The sequence below is a fragment of the Temnothorax longispinosus genome, chromosome 10, assembly GCF_030848805.1.
Source record: "Temnothorax longispinosus isolate EJ_2023e chromosome 10, Tlon_JGU_v1, whole genome shotgun sequence".
Taxonomy (NCBI): domain Eukaryota; kingdom Metazoa; phylum Arthropoda; class Insecta; order Hymenoptera; family Formicidae; genus Temnothorax; species Temnothorax longispinosus.
In genome coordinates, this window is record NC_092367.1 from 5,754,190 (window position 1) to 5,779,201 (window position 25,012).

Sequence of the window (25,012 nt, forward strand, 5' to 3'; positions counted from 1 at the left end):
GTGCCCGCCCGCGGGAGGCTTAACGAAATGTCAAAACGCCGTGTTTGTTTTGCGAGTGTTAACTATATAGATTTGGGATGAGAACCTCGTGGTATTAAGCTAGGCACACTCTCGGCGAGGCTTTCACTGGCGCTATAATAATGTGTGCATACGAGGCCAGCGGTATGCACGGTGTGTTCCAGAAAGGAGTCCTTCAGTTCTGGAGAGATGCCCTTTACAATTCTGATTTGAATAGAAAATATCGTGCGCGCGAAGTTAGAATAGTTTTACATAATCGATTCCTGCTCGTTATCCGTCGTTCGAATAACACGTCTTTAAAATTCGATTTATTTCTCCCGGAATAGGTACGTCGTAGATATACTCGAGCCTCGCTCGAGTCGGTCCTCGATGGCGACAGTGATGCAATTGCGCAGCTGCATGCGACTGACAGGATGACGCGAGGATCTACTCAGGCAAATCAGCTGGTATCCCGTGTATTCGAAAGTATACATACTTGTAAGCGCGCGTGTCACGTATCTATCGCTTACTCGAGCGAAGTGCGGTCTGAAAAATTCCGCGTGTCACCACACCGGGAGAAATCGCGGAGAATCTTTCCGGTTTCGTTTGAACGTAACGAAACCATCTCGGAATTAAATCGTTTCGGAGAACGAGCGGTTTTCTCTCTCTCTCTCTCTCTCTCTCTCTCTCTCTCTCTCTCTCTCTCTCTCTCTCTCTCTCTCTCTCTCTACGTTCGAAAATCCGCCCGCGGATTTCTCGCTTTTGATATCCATTCACTGTATCCGCGGCTCTGTTTTGATAGCGCGATTATTTCGCGTCGATCTCTTCATTATTACGATAGGAAGATATCGGGGTTTCATCATCGGCTTTCTCGCATGAATTAACGCGCCGTCAGTTCTTAAAGAGAGGTATGAATGAACGTGTTCCGCGGTATCACCGATCGAGGCCTGCGTTAGGCCCTTATCTAGCCCCCTCATCTCTCTCGCGATTAGCGCCGAGCGACCGTGACGCGTTGTTTGTACTGTCAGTACGTTTCGTGCCCCACAATGGCCGATCATTATCTCATGCGGAGTTACTCTCGCAGGAAGCGCCTGGCAAGAAGCGACCGAAAAGAAATCCCGTATCATCCGGCGAAGCGAACCTGAAAGGACGCCCCTATGAGAGAATCTACCGACTCTTTCTATTGTTTAAAGCCAGCTATAACGATGATGATGCGAAACGTTAACCGATAAAAAAGATATGCGTCACTGGCTAGCTTTCACCATGCGTCACGGAATAAATCGCAGATAATGACGTCATTCTGTTTTTGATTTGACTGCAGAGAACTGTACCTAAGAAACGATCGCGGTGTCTATTGTAGCCTACTAACTGTATTATTGTCAAATAATCGTGAACTAAATTTTCAGACGCGCTTATCATCATTATTATCTAACGTTAATTGTCAAATAATCTTGTGATAACTTGTGTGATAACTTAATTGTGTATAACGGCAAATTAATAAATGATTGAGACAAGATCGATACAAGTCGCATATTCCTTTCTTAAATTCGAAAATGATTACTGAATATATGAAAAAGGTACGACACATCGAACGTACACATAACATCGAAACTGTAAATCACGTAAGAGTAGATCACGTACGAGTTATTTCCGGGAATAGATTACATTATTTCTGCGCGCAAAGTGATTTGCTTCATTAGAGACGAAATTTAGCGGTTACTAAAGTGTAATTACATTTGCACTGGCAAAACGGTGGAATGTTGGGATCGCCGAAGGGAAAGTTCAATTCGCGAGATCATACGTTGCGCTCTACTCTCGCGCAATCCTGCACGCGCAGTCGTATCGACGACTCTAAGAAGCATTGGCATCATAATGAAGGGACTCCGCGCCGTGCACCTGCGTGGCAATTATCTGCATGGCTCTCGCGATCACCAGCGATTCGAAAGCCAGCTGAAGACCGTCGAAGGCCGACGAAGGAGACGAAGCACCTGGAGGCTTCTGGCTCTACGAACGATTTAAGGGATTAGCCCGCCCCTCGCAGACAGCGATTTCCACCCTCCGCGTGATTTGCTCGATGCAAAAAAGGGATATTTTCGCGGAAATTGTTAACCGGTTGCCGTTCGTAAACATGCACGTGACTTTAACATAAATGACATCCCATTACTGCGATATTCGTATAACCGAACCTGTGCAATTACACGCCATATCAATTTAATAGAATATCTCATATCGTTATTCGCGTTTTGTTATTATATTACTATAATTACTTTATACATAGTATACAAATAATGCACAAAAACTTAAAGAGAAGAAATTGTAATTTATTGTATTCGTATATAAAAATAAAAAAGTATGTTTTTAAACCCGAAAAATGACGTCTGTTGTTCAAAAGTATCGATATAATATCAAATAATATACCGTGGAAGAACCTTAAGCACGACATCGAATTTCACAAGCAGCGATCGAGCACGTAATGCATTCGAGGAACCGCCAGCGATCACTCGCTGAACTCTCGCGCACAAGTCGTCCGAATGCGACAGCGGCAGCTGAGCGGCACCGACGAAAAACACGCGCGCATAATGGAACTCGGGCTCGAGTGCACGCAGATGCAAGGCGAAAGGAGTAGTCGAATTGTAACAAAGGCAGGAACGCCGCGTCAGTCGGAGTCAGTCGTGCAAATAACACGACGGGCGTAACGTGCACATTTTGCACGCTCGCGAAACCACTAAATGCGCACGAGTTTAGCTCCCTTTGGCTGTCCCTTTAACGAAAATGAATTTTGAACGATTTCGCGTGTCACGTTTTGACAAGAATAGCCATTGATGTGTCTCGCGACTTTTGGTCTGCCAGGCATCGCGGTTTGCACAAGCGGTCAAACACATCTGTTTAATTCGGGTATTTGAATTCTATGCTATGGTCTCTGACTATTTTTTTCTTCGTTATAAAGTATTTAAAAAAAGATAACTTTATCTCGTAAGCTTCGACATCATAAAAATTTATGAAGCTAATGTACTTGTAAATAATATATATAAATGTACATTTAAATATTGAAAAAACAATTTATTTGAGTTTAAATAAAGTGATCAAAAGAGCATGCACGTGATATGATATTATTTTGTAATTGCATGCTTTGTGTATATTTATAGTAAACCGTATAATAAAGTAATTTGAATTTTGGTTTCTTTAATTAATTTAATATAAAGCAGCTTGTAGTTTTATATGGTTATATTTAAAAAACAAATGTGATTTTTGAACATAACGATCTACATAAAGGATTAACAAAAAATATTTGTAGAAAGTGACCATAATTAATTTTTAGATGTTTCTTCTTGTACCAGAAATTGTTCAATGTACAACAAAAATTTATGAAACTATTCAATACGTGATCAATACGTTTCATTCCGCTATTGCGCTGTATATAGTGTGCCTGATTAATAAGCACGTTTGCAAGTTCGCCGTTTCTGGCCGTTCACGTGAATTGGACAACGCATGACCCGCGAACGCATAGTAAGCAACGCACTGAAATAGAAAGGCCGGTGGAGACCGCGGAACCGCGTGACCCAGAAAATTCAAGCGAGACGCGTATTATATAGGAAACGAGACGTTCGGTCAGCGATCGTATGACTTCGCAGCTATTGTCGCCGCGAGTGTGATTCGGGGATTAGGATTGTCGCAATATTGCAGCAAGGTTGCATTTTAAAACTTGGCTTATTCGATCTATAGATATGAAATAGTATATGTTACAACGATTTAGTTTGAGAGAAATAAAAAAAAAGAAGAGGCAGGCAGATATTTCTATATTTGTATAAGGTGGAGTCAGACTGATAGATTTAAACTTTGAAATTCTACAGTTGCATAAATATTATCCCAATGTTAATGTTATGACTTTCGGACGCAAAGTCTTGTTTTTCTAAGCGCTTTCTAAATGTTTCGATAAAAGCGGCTCTTAGGGCCAGTTCCACAAGAAAAGTTAACCAACATTTGTGCAACTGGGCCTTAATACGACAAGTTTATCCAACTCGATTAGTTATAAGGAAGGCATCGATCGACGAAACGAGTTGCGGCTGAAACGCGAATGTTGATATTGAAACCGTTACCATCGCGTGAAATATTATTATTCAGGCCAACGCCGTCGACCTCGCCGACGGTGACGATGGAAAAGTGGTTTTCCAAGTTCTGCAAACAACGCCCATCGTGCTTAGCTAGCGGCACTTACAAACGCGACCGCGCGCGCGCGAGTTGGAGAGAATCATTTTGCAATTCCTTTGTGAAACGAGGACGCGCCTAGACAACTATGGGCATACTTTGCGAGCTGGAAACAAGCAGTTTCCAAGAAAATGTGGGAAATATGATAATGCTAAAATGATGTTTGCATCAGCTTGAGTTACTTCTACGTTTGTTGCCTGTCACGAATTTAAACGAACGATAATCAGCAAAAAGATTTTATTACGATATATGTATAAATTACTTAAGGCCTCATATGATCCTCATATGACTCTCGTTGCTTATTTAGGACTCTTTTTTTTAAAAAAGGTATATCACAGGTGATTGCTTGTGTTAATATTTCTTTTTGTTGGCCACATGTTAAAGACAAATCTGTACGACTTTAATGTTCTCACTAAAAGAATGTAAAAGAGTATCTAAAGTCTACGTGAATCACATTTCAACTAGGCATTGTTTCCAAAAATTAACGACGTAGAAATGAGCTTTTTCAAGATAGCTTTTTTACTCTTCAAACGAATTCTTTTATAAATCCGATACCGATTCAGAGATAAGAGGAGAATGCGCGCATCTCCGTTCTTTCTTCTGCCGCGTCCTCTCGCAGGATGGGTTAGGCACTCGTGTGCCCCGAGTGATTCTCCGGACTAACGGCATCTTGGGATCCCCTCCCGCCCCCGCCCTTGCCGCTCCCGTAATCCCCCCGTCCTCTCCACTCCGCGCACGATGATCCAGCGAGACTTCGTCGTCGAATACTCCTTTGACGACGCAGCGATACATACGCAAAGACGCAAATGACGCAGAAGCCGCGCCGGCGCCGGCCGATTATCATCGGTGATCGCGCTTTTATCGCAAACCGTTAATTCGACCGCGGAGTAATCGATACTAATGTGATTGTATAATTATTGCGTAATTATGAGATCATTACGAGATTGTTAGATTCATCATTGGTAGATATTTTAATATACCGGTATCTAATTGAGTCTAATTAAAGCAGACGCGGAAGTACGATTAGCAGCGTGATAGTGAACTGGTATTTTACGCTATTTTAAAAAAATAGATACTGCAATTGATCGGTTAGCACGCGCAAAAGATGAAATTTTTTAACATGCAGAATTACATCTGCAGTTTTTTAAACGCACGCCAATGAAGATACCGCTATCGATGCAGAGATACGCACGTATTATCGGTATCGGATAGAGCGTATGTGCAGGCGCACACGTATCTGCAATAGGACTCCTCCCTGTCCACGGCTGCGAGCGTCCTGCGCGCATCCAGGACTTGCCCGACGCGTGACGTTATCGGTAATAGGAATCAAAGTGGCCGCCGATGTTTCATGTCAGGTTCCGAGCTACCTGCGAACGTGACGCAAAAAGAGGAAAATATAGCGCTGAATAGATGAATGCGCGCTGCCGCTAGTCGGACGGGAAGAGGCGACGAAGCGTTAAAATGATGAGAAAGCAGTAACCGAACGACAATGATTCTCGTACGACGTATATGAATGATCCAATTACCCAGCTAACCCCAGCCCATCTCTCGGCTATCAGCTGCTATCTGTAGTTCGCGTTCTCAGATAAGCCTCGCCTTGAGTATCAAGGTACAAGCCAACTAATTGAGCAAACAATTAATAGGTGAGAAAATTTCCGCGTAAAAAAAAAATGATATTCTACGTATACATTAGTCGCTTCTGACTCACTTATCATGCGTCAGACTACTTATCATGCGTGTTATTCGAGTACGGTGAGCGTCCGACAATTTTCCGAATCCAAGCCGACAATTCAGGCAGATTAGTGGCTCGGTTCACGTCCCAAGTAACGTTAGTTGCGAACGCGAAGGAGAATAAAGTTGCGTGAACGCGGGAATAATCCGCGGAGAGGATCGTCGGACGCACGCATCAGGCAGGCGGCCACGTGCGTGGCCCGGCTCGACGCGAATCCGCGAGGGATCGGGCGAACGAGCGGCTCAGCGAGGGGTCTCGTGTGCCAGGTGACGTTGTCGTTGATGATTTGACTCACTACGGTGGTGGATGCTTTACAGTTAGCCGCACGCTGCGTCGTAACAGTATATCCGACGATTACTCCTCGCGAAATACGAGTCACCGCCGTCGAGTAGCGCGGCCGAATTGACGTTACGATCTGTAGACAATTTTACGTTTAGCTCCAATCAAATATCGCGATAAGCGAAAGATATATATATGGAAACGAACGTTTTAGCGTCCTTTAAAACTGGTTTAGGAAGGTACTAAAAAATCAGAGGAATACTTGCCCGAGACGTACGTATCGCGGTTCTCGATAAATATTTTAGAATTCTAATGGCGAAGATAAGTTGCACTTCTAACAAAAAATAATTCAATACTAGTGTGACGAGATAACTCACAATCTTTAGCTTTTAAAGTCAGACGTGATGAGAGGACGATTTTACAAGACTGTTAGGATTAATCTTGCGTGCTACCTGTTGTTATCTGATGCATATATATATAGACTAATGCATATTGTGGTTATACTTCATCTTCGAGAATGGAGAGGAGGTTGTCGTCTTTGTTTTTAGATCTATCGTTTGACTGACTCGCAACTGGAGCGTAAATGGGAACATAACTATAATACGAATCGAGTTTTAAACGATAAAACACTCTACAGTTAACCACACGCTGCGTTGTAACAGTATATTCGTCGCTTCTTCCTTATGGAGAGGATATGTCGTAAACACAGCCGATCGGTCATCGTGCGAAGGAACATAATAATTCAATCTACATGATGGAAAAAAGACGTGGAAATAAGTTCCATTTCTTCACGAGATGTTTTTATCTACGTTCTCCGATGAGACTTTGAACAATGTGTAATAATTCGTTATAATAAAATTATTTTATATAACGTTTATATAATTTGACGCAAATAAAATTAGTATCGTATCTTGTGTATTTTGATTAAAGTTACGCTTCAAATGTGTTGTGCGTTTCTGAAAAGATTCCGTTGAACTGACCTAGGATCTTCAAATAGTCAATACTAATCAATGATATCTAATATATGAATCAATGACGTCGTAAATTTATTTTTATCCCAGCTATTGGGACGTATACGTATAGCGGACCTTCTCAAATTATTCATGCTGCCTTGAATGATCGCCATTCTTAGACTGGATTCCAATATCCTTTATTAATAAAAGCTTGCGCGATTTTTCGGGGTATTACGCAGCTAGTGGTCAATGTAATATCCGACGAGAAATAAAATTGCAAACTGACCGACGAATAAAATAGAGAGCATTGGAATAAAGTGCGGAAGATTTCTAAAGTCATGATCTTATTAATTATTACAGTAAAACACGAAATTCGTTTAATATTAGTCCTTAAAATTAATCGCATTACTTGCGACGTTACTTGCGTTTTCCTGCCGTATCTCGCACGTCATTCGACCAGCATTATTACGCGAGACGCGGACACGAAGCCTACGCGGGGTTCAACGCCTTTCCGTCTTTCTCTCCCTCTATCTGACATTCCGTCGCACGAATTAAAATATGCACCCCGCAGCGTTTTCCACGCAGATGTCCGTGCCGGACGGCGCAATACCCGGTGTTGTTACGTTTCTGCGAAGGGGGTGGTCGGGCGTGTATCGCATCTTTTGTTGCCCACGCCACGACTGTTCGTTCACGCCGTAAACAATGCAGCCGCTATGTGAAAGAATGCAGGCTATCTCATCCAGCGAAGCGGGCGTCTCCCCGAAGAAAAGGGAGACATCCGCCCTTCATGGAACGATCCCTCAGAAATCTCCGTCGCGTGCATTCCTGGGGGATTCCAACGACCTTTTATTGGATTTCTCAAAGAAAGCCGGCATCGATACGATCACGATAGAGGGAAGTTCTCCGGTCGTGATTTCGTATCATGAATGTTATAAAACAGCATCCAGATCTTATACACAAAGAGCGTTTGTAGGTAACAAAAATTTTATTAGACTACATTAATTTTCAGTTATTTAGGCGATAAAAGATTTAAATCGAAACTCCGATGCATTTTCGAGATGAGTGTGAATCTTTATTATTTTCATACGCAGAATATTTATATAATTGTTATATGAAAAATCTCACTTATATGGTTGAGCGTGATGAAGCTGGAGAGTCGCAATCTAAATTCGACGTTTGTGTTACTCGCGCCACAAAATATTAATATCAAGTCGCGCTATCGCGAACGTGCTGCGCTCGTTAAGTCGCGACGAGAGAAGCGGAGAGCTCGAATGATGAGAGAGAGCCTGCGAACAACGGTGAATTACTGGGAGGCCAATCGGCGCTTCCGGCCCTAATTAATTGCGATTGGTCGGTTTTAAAGAACTTGTATCCCATCCCGCCGGCCCGGAACGCTCCTAATAATTCAGACAGCGACGAGAGGGGAAGTTTTATCGACGCAGGAAACGGTCCAGTCGCTCTCGTTGCTGCCAGCGATGGTGGTCGTGAAGATAGACGCAATAGGGAATTTCCTCTCCCCGCGAGATTAGGGGTTCTCGGGACAGAAAAAAAGGCTGCGTCGAGTATCAAATGAAACGTTACATCGCCGTCGGCGATTCGTCGCCGAAGCGAACGGTGTTACTGTGCCAAACGAGTTAAATGCGTTAACGGCGTAATCGTAAAAGCGATACGTCGAGCAAAAGGTGTACCACGGCAATTAGAGCGTTGTAAAATTGTAGCAACGCGATGCAGCGCGCGAACGACACGAAGGAAAGTCGATTAAACCGTTAACTGCTCCGATTTAAAAGCCCATAATAATTGGAACGGCATGCATCGGCGAACTCTCGGCCGCAAGAGATGACACATTTCAAACACTATTCTCTCTAATTCTGAAGACATCGATAACCTTTCCGTAATAAACGAGTCTTCAAATCGTGCACAAATTTCTCAGCTTCGTCGTCAATAGAATTCCGGCGATTAATTCTGGTAAAACGTCGCGCGGGAACAAAATCTCGTTGAATTAACCACCCTATTGAATCATGATAGATCACCGTAATTCACCGTAAATACCCGGGTCTAAATTCTTATACGCGCACAAAGGTCGATCCTATCGACGGAAGTCGCACAATAGACCTCCGAAATTCTTCATCTTCCCGCGATTTTCCCGACCTCATTGAAGTCCTTCGAGAGCCATTAAAAACCCACGGAACGAGAGAGAAAGAGAGAGAGAACCTTTCTCGAGCCTTTCAATTCCCTTCAAATACTTCTTCAGAAAGCTCTTTTGCCTTTCGTCTATGTCGTCTACGACTTGAGTCAGTGACAAGCGGATTTTTTTTTTAACGTGCCAGCCACACGTAGAGCCTTCGTCGCGGGAGGAAAGGGGGTCGAGAGGGCTCGCATATAGGAATTCGTCTCAAGACAACGATCCGTCCGTAGCCCTTTTCTCGTGCCCGAGCCTCGTGCGGGCGGGGGGCTCTCATCTACGAACTCGTGGAGAGGAAACGACGTCCCGGCACCGTGGCGCGACTCGGCTCGACTTGACTCGACTCCACCTCGCTCACCAACGTTTATCAAGTCGAGAAGTCAATGCACTCCCCCACGTAGCGCGGTTGTGCGCGGCCGAAAGCCCGTATCATACTTACACGGGACGTGTGCCCCACTTTCGCCGCCGTTGGACAATGATAGATTCCTTGGTCGATTCGTCATTATAAGAGTGTATGAAAATAGGAAAAAATATTCGGTAATAAGTGGATAATTTTTATTAAAGTAACTTTTACTTGATGGAGAAAGAAAATACAAGTTTTTATATGAAAAGAGAAAAGTCTTGACAGGAATAAATTTAGGAATAAATTAGAATAGCAAGAACTTTATTCTTTGAATAATTTCATTGACTTTAACTGAATCTTGATTTGCATAAGAAAGACGCCGTTTAATTTTAAAAGTTTAAACTGCAAAAGAAATTAAGGGAGACGTCTCTTATTAAATATTAGTAGAAAAAAATCATTTCGATTCTTAACAACGAATTGCCTTGTTAACCGTAAATGTACTTATTACCAGATACACTCTTTGTATATTACATGAATTTTTAAATATAAAAAATGTGGTCGAAAAAAATTCTTCCGTCTCTATGTAGAAATCTCTATAAAAGAAAGAAATATCGTATATATAGGTCTTATTTCTTTAAAGTCGATCTATTTCTGAGGATAAAACATTCGCGTGAAACCGGCTTAAGTCGCCGCAGAGCATTGGATGACTCGGCCAGGTATATGTTCCCGATGCGCGTTGCCACGGGATGCACCGTAAGATACGCATTAATTGGAGAATCGGTCGGAATTTACGCGTGGCCGCGCGCGTTGTGCGTGCCTCATGCGTGTCGCTGCGAGGCGATCTCGTGACTCGCCCAGTTGTACAGAGGGACGATCGTAACCCGAAACGAATTCTCCCATCTATTTAATACTATGCCGATACGTTTACGAGATTTGCGGCAGTCACGGAACGATAGGTGCCGATAGAATTGGCCAAACTGCCTTCGACCACAAAAGCATGAATGTCACTCCGGAGTTAGCTATAAATTACTCTTTTATTGCTATCATTTATTTTATTTAATTGATTGTTATACGAGGTAAGATGTATATATTATTTTAATCGCAAAATGACCCGGAAATCTCTGCCAAATTTAATTAATTTCCTCCAATAAAAATGTCAGACAAATAGCATTTTATGTTGTATTTCAGCCTTAATAAAAGTTTAGAAATGCACGTAAATAACGGAGCCATCCTATTTTTTTAATCCTATTTTATAAACCGTACTTTAACAATGTTTTTATTTTAGAGATAAATTAAATGTTGAATTACGGATTAAATGTTGAAAATTCAGGGAAGTTATAAAAAATTACTATCATCTAAATTGACCCCTGTCACATAGTTTATTATTTGATGCTTGATCCGACCAGAAATGGGATAGGTATGTATAAATCACTGTGTACCGAGTGCATCAGAGCTCAGAGCCATGATAAATGGCTCATGCTTCTATAAACACGAAAATATATATTCTATCGCTTAGGTCTGTGTACAGACAGGGCGACGAAATCGATTAGGCACGCAGCTGCGCCGAAAAATTCCACACGAAACATGCGTTTCGGCATTCTAGGAAAGAATAATCGCGCCTTCGAAACTCGATCGTGCCTGCACGCTGTTGCCGAGCGAAGAAAACGACCGGACTTCGAATCAAGAAGTGACGATGCATCGTGCGCTGCATAAAAAGCGCGTCTACACCAAACAGGAAATGCAGCTACAAGCTAAGCCTTTTAATAGGTTTGACATAACGTGCTGCACGTAACGTATATGTACACATTTATGGTCGGAGCTTCCTAATTTGTTGCACAAGTTTAAAATTTGCAATACAGTAAAGATACAAGAAATTGCATGGAGCTTACGAAAAAATGTTAGAATTTTAGAAAATTATATCTCGAATAATAATAATTTCGCGTGGCCTCTATGATTTTAGAATACTTTGTATTTACTTTTATATTGGCTGTATCATTCTGATTCTCTAGATAAAAAAAATTCTCGCAGACTTTTTTTCTTGATAACTGATAACGAAATCATAACTGTACTACACGAATAATTGCCGATACCCTGTTACATTTCAACGTCTTCGGATTGTGCAGGATGCCACGTTTCTGCTGTGCGAGAGTCATCCATGCGACGACCGGAAGTAGGCGTAATAACGAACTCCCATCGGCCATACGCGTCGGGAATACAATAACTTGTGTACGTGGGACACAAAGGCCGTTCTCTCTGCGAGTATACAACACGCACGAATTCCGGAGAGCGCTTCTTCCGAACGGGAGCGGCCTGCTCCTTTTTTTGGGGGAGATTTCAAGCGGCGACCGGCGACCGGCGACCCGGCGCATACCAGGTCATTTGAGAGCGACTGCTCGTTAAAAGTTGGCGAACTGCGCGCATTTCCATCGGGATAACAATTATGTGTCTGTTTCGCAATTGCAGTAAGTCCGACTTTAAACATATAAATATATATTTATTATTTTGTAGAAAATTATTGTATAAAAAGAAGAAAAATGTCGAATAAAAATATGGACGGGATATATATGCACTATGAGTTTTTTCCTTCTCTATTTTTTAGTTTTCTTTATATTTTTACGTTTTTATGTCGTATTATCATGCATACTTTGTTGAAATTCAAAATTTTTTTTACCGCAAACTCTTAATTTCTGTAAAACAAACAAGTACTATTATTCACACGATCTAGGCTACTCTTTAAGCATAAAAAACCAAGTCACGACAACTTACGAGATCTTTCCGTAGAATTTTGAAACGTTTGAAAGGGAAGCAAGTGTGGGCATTTTCCACGTTTCGCGTAGTACGACACGTGGGCATCGTGGGAGCCAATGGATACTATCTTAAAAGTACCGTAAAAGTACCATGTGTTCCGCACATGTTCGTAGAGCGTAATTGCAAAAAGCGTCATTCTACCGGTAAACGCGCGCGTGAAAAGCGTAATTATTTCCTTCAGAAGCGTTAGTTTTCAGCTAACTGTACATCTTCTACCTTCGACACATATAGTCTTCATGTAGCTTTGAAGTAACAATTTACGGTTTTTCAAAAAGACGCGAGATTAAATAAAGTGCGATTTCTCTTTCGGCCTCATCAAACTGGCGGAAAAACCGGAGAGATCGGCGTTCGGAAGATCGTGGAAGAGACACGTTCGTTGACACGCCGAGATCGCGTCACGACGCCCTCATTAAAAAGCGCGATCTCGCACGAATAAATTCATGAAAGATCGTCGCTCGAGGAGAGGGCTACGATCGGGCCCCTCGATGCGTACATCGCCGACCCACGCTGCCCATATAAGGACTGCCCACGCGATATCTATCGTCCGGAGGTATCGATGAGCAATTACGAATCGAGAGGCTGACCTTGATCCGGCGGGAAAACCGTGTGAGAACTGGCTGCTCGATGATCGTCGGTCAATCGAGCCGTGCCTCTTGACAGATTGATTTTCCACGCAAGTGCGGGATTTAATCTAATATTAAATTTTGTTAATTTCAAAAGCGATTATTATATAATAAAGGTATGTCAACACTACATTTTACTGCGTTTAATGCACTGCATTTAATAAACGATTACCGGAGAAAATGAAAATTTTGTTAAGAGCAACCGTGACGATCGTCTACGAAATATACTTCAACTTGGAAACTCATCGTAACGAGATCACCTAGAAATTTCTTTCCCACGAGCAACGTGACAATACGAAATTCAGGTCATTCGCTACGCTGCGTAGGAATTGCGGCGAATAAGATCAGTGAGGTTAATCAGATCGGAAAGAAAACGATAAGGTCGCCCATTCCGGCGTAAACCCGCAACATTCTCATAAACGCACGATTGCAGCTGACTGTTGAATGCTATTACCATACATCTATATGTATCTTTTTGATCTGGAAAATAATTAACCATTGTAAAATCACGAAAAGTCAAAACGTCCCGAGTCCCGAAGAATTATCTCAAGTATATAGGTATGTCAACGAAGTTCCTTTGTAATTAAATGTATATTAATCGACAGTTGCGACAACTGAGAAAAATATATTCTTCTTTAAACACTCAAGCACACATAGGTTGATAAATTCCCAAATGTTGCTTCTCGTTCTACATCTAGAAAACTATCTAAGCTCATTTTGTCGTAAAGACTTCAATGAGTCCTCTATTAAGTAAACCTTGCTTTATTTTCTTTCTCTCTCTCATTAACCGTTTTACTAAAATTATACGTATTGCATTGATGTGTAAATGTATCTTAATACTCGAATAATAAATTCTAATAAACGAACAAATTAAATAATAAACATTACTTAAATATAACAATAAAACCTCATTTTTTTACACATTTATAGGACAAGCTAAAAAGTTCCTTCAATATATCATCCAATTCTTTGTTCTCAAAAATATTTCCAGCGTAGAAATTACAGTTCCATAATTCTTTATTCTATCTATAATTTCTATAATTCTTTCAGCGTTCGCTATTTCTGCTCAACCTCGAATTACTCCAACGGAAATTGTTTTCATTTTTTATCTTTATAGCGTAAAATTGTCCGGAACGAAGTCGAGAGATGCGGTCCATGAAACGGCGTGACGAAAACGTTCCGGACGGAGAGAGTGTCACTGCCGAGCGACGGCGAGAGCCATTATTGTAAGTTCAGGTATATGAAGGGATCTAAATGTGAATCTCGAAGAGACGAGACGCGACGGGGGATCGTTTACGAGTCGTCCGTGATCTCTCGCCGTTGCGTGATTGAGCAATGGCGGAGTTTTCGACCACGCAGCAGCGTCCCACGTGCATCAACGCCGTCGGTCGTCAGGCACTTAATTCCCCGACGATGATCCGCTAACGATGACGTGGGCGACATTAAAGACGATATCGATGCATCGGAATGAGAACGATACGGCGTTACAACCCGGACGTAAGTAAAAAGACCGAAACGTATAGAATGTGTATAGATGCTTCCGGCACCTCGAGTCTCAATTAAGAATGTAATTACGAATTAGCTGTTCCGGTTAGGAGATGTTTAACATAACGAGATCGTAACGATAAGATTGTGGATTCATTGTGGAACGTTCGGACGAACGAGATACGTGAGATCCTATCGCGGTCACTGAGTACGCACGTCTGCATCCTAATGTCGTATAATTGTACGTCTCGCATGATATATAGTCCCTATTTCTCGTGTGAATTCTTTCTAATTGGCTTTTGAATAAAATACGTTTAAAAAAATCTGATTACCCAGGCGCGCAACTCTTCCCCTTTCCCCTCTTCGCTTTAGCGCCCGCGACACGGTACGAATCGATTAACGTATTATGCCAGACGTACTTAGAATTTTATCGAAAGTACATTTGTAATTCGCCAACGATATAATAAACATTAGACGTTCATTTCATCGACTACAATTGGCAAATAATCATCGTGACGATTCGACCATTGGTTTTGGTCCGATTGATCGTCAAGACGTTAATAATCTTTGATATATATATATATATATAAGCATCTCATTTTTTTTAAATAATTTAAATTAAATAAAATTATTAAATTTAATCGGACCAAAACCAATGGGTCGAATCGTCACGATGATTATTTGCCAATTGTAGTCGATGAAATGCGAACGTCTAATATTTAGAATTTTATCTTCACGTGCGATGGACTTTCCGCGCGCAGGCGGGAAAACTCCTCTCGACTCGGAATCACCGAAACGGCGCGGCGCGGTTTAGAAAATTAACGCGCGCGACGCGCATCGGCGTGTTACGATCGTTACGTAGCGGAGTTGCGTGAAAAGCAGCACGCGATGATTCTACGGCCGAGCACACGTAATTCCACGGTATAATCGCACGTGAGGAAACTCGCCGCCTTCCCGATTATCAATCGCAAAGATTAAATTATACGGGAGAGAAAGAGAGGAGAGAAGAAAAACACCCCGTATATGCCCAGGCATTCGCGTGCGACTTGCCTACGTATCATCGATACGCGCCGACCTTGCCGATTACATTTCGCGCCGCGAATTATTACGTCGCGCGGAAACCGAACGCTCGTTTTAATTATGCGCGAACCCAATTAGCTCAATCGCGACTTCACTTCTTCGACCTGCATCTCGACCTGGGGCCCACGTGTATCACGGAACTTTTCAGCATGGATTCCGATCGGAGTTATTTGTCTCCTAAATTTCTATTGTGTTTTCTAGGGAAAACGAAATAATTCCGAACGAAATCTATTCCGAAAAATTCCGTACAATAAGTACGTATCCTGGTCTCGCATTTTCCGCGGTTTTCTCCTTGCCTAACCGACGCTCTTCCCCCCCCCCCAACGTTTGCAGGTTGGAACGCGCTGTAAATTCCATTTAATTGTTTACATCGTTCTCGGCGATTAAGCGTCACGTGCCTCGATTTGTCATCAAGGGACGAAATTAAGAAAATATTTTACCTCTGGGTTGTTTCGCACGACAATCTCGAGGGGCTTGAAGGGACTCGTTTTTCCTGTACAAATTATTTTTTAATCAATTTACTAATTTCGATAGACGCGCGTTACTCGTCACGGTATTTCCCGTTTATAAAATCTATCTGGCTTTTATGATGAAACCATCATTTAGCCTTCGCCATGTAAAGGTATAACTAATTGTAAGTACACGGTATTTAGACGTCAGAAATTCTTGGAGCACTTTGTTCCATGGGCTTATTCTCACATACGTGATCGCAAGTATAACAATATAACGATTAAATTTAAAATTTCGATCTCAACGCTTCCGTCTTCGTCGGCGCGATTCAGCACGGCTAACCGACCATTGTTATCAGTCTTAACGATTATTGTTATCAGCGCCTATCTCTTATCGGTGGTCTCATCCGATACGCCGATCGCGCTAGCGAAATCGGATTCGGAGCGGTACCATCGTCTTTCTAAAGTTCGTCGAAAATAATAAAAGGAGAAACTCACGTTTTCGGGCTGGGACGAACGCCTCTGCCGCGGCACACAGAAGAGCGGCACGCCGCTTTCCCGCTTCCTCTCCAATATAGCGGCTTCCGGTTCCCCTTTGGAGCACCAAGACGCAACCTCGACGCGCCCGCCGCCGGCCGCGCGAATCCTCTTCCTCTCCTTCCCCTCGCCCTTATCCGCCACGTCCTTTTCTCCTTCTCACAAATCACCAACGAGGAGCGCGCACTCCCGGCGACTTCACTCACGGCCACTTTTCTCAAATTTCTTTCCACGCTCGATTCAGCCGCGCGTCACACGACTCACCTCTCTCTTTCGTTCGTTCAATTCTCACAAATCGATCGTTTCGATTCACGGCCGCTCGGTCGCGAACATAAACAAACGCCACGGACGTATGTACCTACGCGGTACGCGCGCCAGCGACGCGTCACGCACACGCGGGGCTTCCTTCGAGGAGAGACACGCGGGCAGGAGACGAGCCCGTTTCTTAACTCCGACTTCGGGATTCACGATTCGATCTCATCCGATCCGGCACGCGGCGGAATCTTCTTTGTTTTATCGCCGCCGCCGCCGCTGGCTGGAGCTGGACTCCAGCGACTTCGCGCTGAAGTCAGCCGCGCTCAAGTCAATTCGAACACTCGAGTCCAACCGACGCTCACGTTCGTTTCCTTTCGCTCTCTTTCTCGCGCAAGAGAGAGAGAGTCAGAGAGAGAGAGAGAGAGAGATCTCTTTTCGTTCCGCACGCGGCGAGTTTTCCGCAATCTTCTCGTGTCGTCGCGCGTCGGAGACAACGAAGATTGACGCGCGAGAAACGATCGCGAGAGAACGCTCGCGCGAGCGACGACGCTCCACAATGGCGACGGATTGCGCTACGCGAGTTGACTGCGCGCTCGTTCTTAGCGGACCGGTCGTCGCCGCGCGCGCTCCCCCTACCATTCCTACCGCTCCCCCCCCTCCGCTTCGCTCTCTCGCGTTGTTGGGTCCTTCCACGCCGCGAGAGCGAGCTTCGGGCGACGCGGACGCGACGCGTGTCCAGCTGTCCATGGCGCTCCGTTACCGGAGCGCTCCGACTTCTTACAGAACACGAGGATGCGAGCGATAGACGCAATGAGTCTGTTGTTTCCAGCAGCGACTTCTTTCTTCTCGCTTTCAACATGTATAAGGGCTGGTTGTTCCAGCATGTTGCTAAACTACCTAATAGTTAAATCTTAAATCATATATATGATGTCTTTGTTTATCCTTTACATTGGACAAAGATAGACATGTGATTTAACTATCAGGTAGCTTACCAATAGGTTGGGACAACCGGCCCTAAGTAAAGAAAGAAGGGGAAAAAATGAAAGAAAAGAAAGGGATTTGTCCGCGTGACGAATTCTGAAAAAATTCGCCGCGCTACGATCGTACGGGATTCACTTGACGAATCTGTCGCGCCGTGCATTGACGCGATATTATCGTAGGTATGTCTACGTAGACCGTCGCTTTCGATACACGATGTTGAAGATTTCTAGATATCTCGATTGCCGATTCTGTTGAATTAGTCTGAGATTTAAATTCGTTTAAATTCGTTCTCTATATGCGAATTAGATACGACCACAATTGAATTAATCGACGTGCTGTTTCTATTAAATGCAATTTTGATGTAATATGTAACGAATAATAATTATTGCGGCTAATTGTGAATATATTGGGTCATAATATTTATTAGGTAATTGGTGTGTCGCATTTGATATCAGGATACTGTAATTTTGTGTTTTGCATTAGACAAATAAATACCGAGCGGTTGACCAGCATGAAATATCGAGTGATTTATTAATAGGAAATACTAAATGATTATACAATAATACCAATATGGTACGCATATTTGGCGTGGCACGAACGAGAATAAGCGAGATCGTCGACCTGCTTGCATGAGCTAAGCGCAAAACGCATCGTAATTGTTTCAAACCATAATCGCGCCCGTGTAGCTCGTTAGCTCGTTATTTCTGACTAATCGCGATTTTCACGCAATCGAAATGAGATTCCAAGATTCTTGATCCGGTTCCTGGCAAGCATGACTCAACGAAACGGTCCCCCGTCAAGATCAGGCGTACGCGCGCGCGAGCGCGCTCGCACGATTCTTGCGGGTTATTAAAATCGAATTAGGGTGCATTCCGGCAAAAAATAGACGATCGAAATCAATTTTCCTGCCCCGATACACGAGCGCTTGAAACTCTCGCGTGCAACGTTAATGGATACCGAATTACCGAGAGCAACGGATATGTTGAACGAAGAATTTCTATATGGCGATTTGCGTTCGTCGAGGAGAAAACTTAGTCACCGGTGCGAGAGTGGCGATTACGCGAACGGCAGTAGGACTTATTAGACAGTAGATTTATGGCCGGTATACTTAAGTCGTGTTTTCGCTATATACACTCGTAATTGCGAATCTGTGAAGTCAGCACTTTGTTTTTTTAGAACGGTACATAATTAATGGACTTCTGTCTTCCCCATAAGTGTCGTAAAATTGATTAAGAAATGAATTAATAACATCTCAAGTTTAACATTTGGATGCAATTAATTGAAACTTAAAATTGGAATGTCTTTTTCACGTAATTCATTTTTTGATTAATCGCTTCCCACTTATTTATTAATTATAAATTTAGACGGACTTTCATAAATTATCTTGTCGAGTGACTGTGTGTTTTCTTCGCAGGTCGCATTTCTATCGAGCGTTTCCAAGAATCGCGTCTTTTTTCCGGTTACACTCATACGGCCGCGTATTGCGTGTGTGCATGTGTGAAATCAGTGTTGGGTATCTCCGCGTAAACAATAACAATCCACGTCGACGTGAAGACTTTGTAAGCCATCTTTCTACGCGCATCTGCGCGAGCATAACGCTTGTTTCTGATTACAGCCTCTCATCAAAACAATTAAATGTTATATATAATTATTTCCTCGTCGTTACGTATCGTACTGTATACCGTATACGCCCCGTTAACGCATTCCTCTTTTGCTGAAAAAAGCAGGGAGAAATTTAATCGTGTAAAACTTAATAATAGATTATTTCTTCCTCCCCCTTTTTATAATCAATTTATAAAAAACCTTCATCGATCATGTTTTTCATGCAAGAATATTCGTAACATAAGGAAATTAGTGTTCAACGTTAGATATCCCAAATCTAACGGTATCGCAAATACTCAATAATATTTAACAATAATTTAGACCAAACGAAAGAATCTGTGATGCTATTTCAATTTGAAAAAAGTTGGAAGTTAAATTGATTTAATATGAATTTCCCTGGAATCGTGGAAATCATAGCTTTCCCATGTATAGAAAATCAAATGCAAAAAAATAAATAATAGCTTATGTAGTACTATTATATTAAATCGATAAAAATATAGTTTTAAATATTTAATTCAGCTTACGTAATATTCCTGATGCCATGTATACATATACATATATTCGGAATCGAATAAAAACTCAGATATACGATTTCAATCGAATGCACATGTATGCACATATTTCGTCCAAACTGTATTTTTTGTTCTTCCGTAGGAATATCCCTATTAAAAAAAGGAAATTTACCCAGATGATCGTAAAGCTTTCAACACGGTGTATGCGTAGGAAGATACGATTTAAAAATGATGAAACCATACACACATATCGAACCGAAGCACGGGGGCCGGAGTATACGGCGGAAACCGCGTGTGACCAGGCCTAGCTAAGAGATTAGAGAGAAGATCCCCCGGATAGATGCTGTATCGCGCGCTCCGTATTGCTGCCGTTCCACGCGGCCACCCACGCTAATTAGTCCATTATCATTGCGGTCGTCACTACCGTCAACTCATCGCTCGCGTTTACCGTTTCCCGGTGGCGGCAACGGTAGACGTAACTTTAATGAGACGGTGTACTAAAGGCGTGACCGTGTCGTACCCTTTCGGAGCGCGTTGCCTGCTAACGACGCTCGTTAAATCGTGTATTACATAGCAGAGGCTGCGCGTCCGGGAACAAGCGGCTAAATTGATTTAACGCGAATTTTCCCTGAGTGGAAATATCGGGAATCGTCTCAATTGATTTTTACATAGCGGACGATACCGAATAAGAAGAGAGTTGGAAAGGATAGCGCGATAAACACGATAATGAGACCAAAACGTATTTATCCAACAGTATTCCACGTAAAAGACACTCTATTCATAAATTTCAATCTTAATCAAATTCAATTCTAAATTTATCTGCGATGAGGACAAATGAACGGATGGGCTTATTCTCGCGAATAATGGTGGTGCGCGCGTTCGACATGGATGATAATTCTCCCTGGGAGTCGATTGTGTATCTTGAAACGAGGTGAAAATTACAGAAGTGAACAGATTTACTAGATCTCGACAAATAAAGTCGTAAATACGCCAATAAATTTCCTCACTCTTGTAATTTTCACCTTGTTTCAAGATACACAATCGATCCCCTGGCCTTTGTTTCGCTTCGGAGCGTCGTCCCCTAGTCTCGTGGGACAACGAGGGTCCTTCCGTGCGTCGCGCGGTGACACGATCCGGCGCACCCATCATCACCACGTGGCGCGCGGGCACGAACCGTCGGCGCGTGCCGGGCGCGTTTAATCTCGCTAAAACCCGCCGCGAATAATAAACTGTCGGGCAGCGCGACGGCGGCGGTCTTGGACGCAAGGTCTACCAGCGGTTGTTTAGGGGAGAGCATTACTATTTGCCGTGTGGGCGTTCGCCGTGTGGGAGTGCCGCCGGACACGACGGGAGGGACATCGGGCGAGCGGATGGACGAGCGTGCCACATACGTGTGTGTGGGTCGTGGTTTCCTCCCTGGAACTAAAACTTGGAATTCAGAAATCGGCGCGATAAAAGGAACCGCCGGAGCGACGGGAGGGAGTAAAGTATTCGGGCGTAGGACGCGCGGCTCGATTAACTTTCCTCATCTGGCAAATGCGCTATGTCGACGATAAGCGGGTCGTAGAAACGGAAATTTACTCTCGAGTGCTTTCCTTGGAAAGCAAACGGATTGAAATAAATTACGGAAAAATCGAGGAAAAGACGTACAAAAGTTCCGGCGGATAATGTTGGCGCAAACTTAATTAATCCCATACATTTGAATGGAGGAGTTGTGCGAGGTAAGGTCTCTTGAAGAGATCAAACAGGGCAACAACATTTCGCTAATTAGTTAATCCCATCGGACGGCACTCTGAAGGTTTCCTCGTAAAGCACTAGCGCAGCTGTCCTCGAGCAACTTAATTACGTAAGCTGTGAGAAAAAAACAGCGTTATCGGCACAATCTATATAGAACGGCGTCGAGAGTATTCGCATAACTCTCACATAGCAACTGCGAGGAAATTATTGGGCAATAAAACAATCTTTATTTACACAATCGTGTAATGCGATTCAGTACGGTATGCTAAATTCTTCCTGTACTTCTGTTTCATTTTCCGATCCAAGTGGCTCATAGAAGTCATCCTTTTCCTGCGTCTCCTTCAGATCGAATATCGGTATCGGTTTCATCTTCCGTACTGCCCTCTCTATTTTTTGCACTACAGCAATTTCATTCGGAGTGCTTATAAAACTGTCCACTCTGCAGTCCTTGACGCTACCGACTCTTCCGGTTCTACCACATCTGAAAGTACACATACGAACTGTCATATATATGTATATATGTATATCATAGCTTTAGGTTGCTATTTTATGTGCGCAAACACATGCACCAGATTTGTAAGAGACACGATAAATGTAGTAGATATTAATTGTATACCTGTGGATATAATCGGCGGTTGCAGTTGGAAATTCATAATTCAGCACATGACGTACCGTCACCGTATCCAAACCCCTAGATCCGGCGTTTGTAGTGCACAACACTCGGAATTTACCGCTTTTGAAGCTGGCGTACTTGTTTTGCCTATCATACAGCTGCATGTCGCCGTTCAAGCGAACCGTCGGTATGTTACTGTTGTTCAGAAACATACTGACCCAATTGCAAGTGCTGTTGTTGTTGTTAAAGATAATCACTTGTTCCTTGTTGGCCACTTTCGGTTTGATATATTTCAGGAGTTCGGTCGGTTTGTCGCCTGGTCCCACCCTTATAAATTTTTGAGGCACAAGAATATGATGCAGTTTATCCGAGGTTACGTGTTGCAACGATTGCACCTGCAAACAGATAAACAATTAAAGCACGGTCTAATCTTAATGCCATCTATAGTTCCGAAAATATCTCAACGCTGTCCTACATTTATGATATCTTCTAAGACCTCTGCCATTCTTGAAGGCATTGTTGCAGAGGCCAATGTGAATTGGGCGCTTATTGGTAGTTCGTTGTCCTCCACATTTTGCACGAAACCGAGCTAGAAATAATAATACTGCGCTTAAATATATCTATCGTATTAAAATAATTTTATTATTTAAACGTAAAAAAATATTCAAACGTACTGGCAACCTTCTCAAGAATACTCGCAGCTGGTCTTCAAACGTCTCATGGAACAAAGCATCCGCTTCGTCCAATACAAGGTGCCTGACCATGTTTAATTTATAAATCCTGGTTGTAGTTAATTTGCTGATAACTCCGAAACTGGCTATAATGATATCGACTTCTTCCATAGGCGGATCTAACATCATTTTCTTCGTTTTTCCACCAGTGATAGTTTTTGTACGAATACCAAGATACTGGCATATCTTCTTTGCTTCCAGCTGTGAAGACAAATATGTGATTTAGAATAAATTAGGAATAATAAAGGCATAAAATTTATTTTTGTGATACAAACCCCAATTTGATATGCCAATTCTCGAGAAGGTGTTACGATCAGTCCCAACGGAGCATTGTTCCGATGTCCCGTTAACTCTTTCCATCTTAGAACTTCATCTATCAAGGGTAGAAGATAAGTGAATGTTTTTCCACAACCGGTCTCTGCCGCTATGACAGTATTGGCTCCACTTATTATCTTGGGTATCCCAATTTTCTGTATCTTCAAGGGTTTCGTTATACTGTATCTTTTCAAGATATCTATCAATTGTGGATTTAAACCGAAATGCTCGAAAGAATCGTATGCTTCATCCACGTCTTTAACCGATTCATCGCCAAACGACTCATCTTTCACCTGAAAATTTTAAAGCATCTGTTAAACTCATAAAATAAAAACGGCACAGGGGAATAAGTAATGATAGAAGCGTAATGAATCATAACGTACATTCGTGAGAGGATATACAAAGAAATGATCCCCCTTAGATTTATAGTGATGCCATCCTTTGCTGATCAATGGTATCAGTTCGTATTTATGATACGTTTGCCCTTCGTAAAAGTTTAACTCTTTCCGTCTGCCGACGATTATCGGCGTCTGTTTTTCTATACCTTTTGGTCTTTCTGTATCTTTTGGTGTCTCGACGTACCTGGCGTTACCTTTCCTTCTGGAACCTTTTCTCTGTGCAGGACATTAGTTCAATGTAAACATTTGTTCGTACAACGAGATAAACAGGAGGACAGCGATGTCGCACTTACGTGGTATCTTTGCAGTTGCGCAAACTGAACGTACGGGGTTCTGTGACACAAATTACAAAATCTGGAGAACATTTCTCGACAATTAAGTTGCGCTGCACGTGCGTACGTGACAAAACGTCGTGGAAGCACGCGGTGTAGACCGTTGCCATCTTGAATGCCGGTGATGAAAACTCCTTAAAAATTATGAATGACGTGAGCATTAACGAACAATTTATTTACAAAAAAATGTAAGGAAATACTTTCTAAAAAATTGCACGTAAAATGTTTAGCTTTTCTTTAAAATAACCGTTTTATTTATTATACATATAGTTATGAGGTTATCGATAATGCAGAACGTTATCTCGGGGATCTGTATAACAGGAATCTACAGTGATCGGCTTATTTGATAAGTCTTCAATGTTTCCAATGTTGATAATGTAGTTGGCAAGTTAGTAAAGGTTGAATAACAGGGTACAGAGATGGCACAGCCTGTTCTTTTCTGGGGCCCGATTCTCTAACGAGAAATGTATGCGCAAACTCTGCTCTAACAGAAAGGCTGCAAATTGATTGGCGATCGCACAGTTTTTAGACAATAAGCTTTGCAGCTTTTCTGTTAGAGCAGAGTTTACGCATACGTTTGTCGTTAGAGAATCGGGCCCGGCGTTTGAGCTCATTTCCTTTTCTAGTCTAAAAAAAAAAAGTTTTGAGCTCGTGAAGAAGCACAAACAAAATTAGAATTAAATTTAGATTACGTCACTATGGAACACATGAATGATGTATTTACGTAGCCGTATAAAAGAACAATTAAATCACAGGAGCTTATTTATTTATTTCAATTTAAAAAAAGCTTTTAGCTCGACTTTATCAGTATAGATACCTATTACGAGTTTTGCAATCGAAGTGTTATGGTAGGTAAAGGATG

General features: G+C 42.5%; 2 protein-coding genes across 4 annotated transcripts in view; both read right to left on the reverse strand.

The window, feature by feature from the left end:
- Window positions 1–17,515, reverse strand: part of LOC139820807 (signal-induced proliferation-associated 1-like protein 2) — a 57,408-nt gene extending 39,893 nt beyond the window's left edge. Inside the window, exon 1 of one of the 2 annotated variants that reach the window (XM_071791339.1) lies at window positions 16,636–17,515. The gene's annotated coding sequence lies outside the window, so the exon portion shown is untranslated. The remainder of the gene's footprint in view (window positions 1–16,635) is intronic. The other variant, XM_071791338.1, reaches the window with a different exon arrangement.
- An 897-nt stretch (window positions 17,516–18,412) lies between these two features.
- Dbp21e2 (putative ATP-dependent RNA helicase Dbp21E2) lies at window positions 18,413–24,275 on the reverse strand. Of its 2 annotated transcripts, XR_011733945.1 has the most exons (8): window positions 24,112–24,275; window positions 23,804–24,034; window positions 23,381–23,713; window positions 23,049–23,306; window positions 22,850–22,963; window positions 22,378–22,769; window positions 20,037–22,242; window positions 18,413–19,624 (listed from the first exon to the last, which is right to left on the reverse strand). XR_011733945.1 is itself a non-coding variant. In XM_071790502.1 (7 exons), exons 1-7 carry the CDS (start codon window positions 24,181–24,183, stop codon window positions 22,014–22,016), a joined length of 1,629 nt encoding a protein of 542 aa, XP_071646603.1. In that variant the 5' UTR covers window positions 24,184–24,275; the 3' UTR covers window positions 18,413–22,013. The 2 variants fall into 2 exon arrangements, 1 of the variants encoding a protein (XP_071646603.1); XM_071790502.1 differs by having other exon boundaries at window positions 18,413–22,242.
- Window positions 24,276–25,012: the final 737 nt, after the last annotated feature.

What these genes read in the sequence shown, in the direction of transcription:
- Dbp21e2 (XM_071790502.1), bottom strand. Translation starts at nt 24,183, where the DNA reads ATGTTCTCCAGATTTTGTAATTTGTGTCACAGAACCCCGTACGTTCAG. An exon ending in AATTGGCATATCAAATTGGG is followed by an intron (nt 23,307 to 23,380) that starts GTTTGTATCACA and finishes TTGTCTTCACAG; the next exon opens with CTGGAAGCAAAGAAGATATG. An exon ending in ACCGCCGATTATATCCACAG is followed by an intron (nt 22,243 to 22,377) that starts GTATACAATTAA and finishes GTGTACTTTCAG; the next exon opens with ATGTGGTAGAACCGGAAGAG.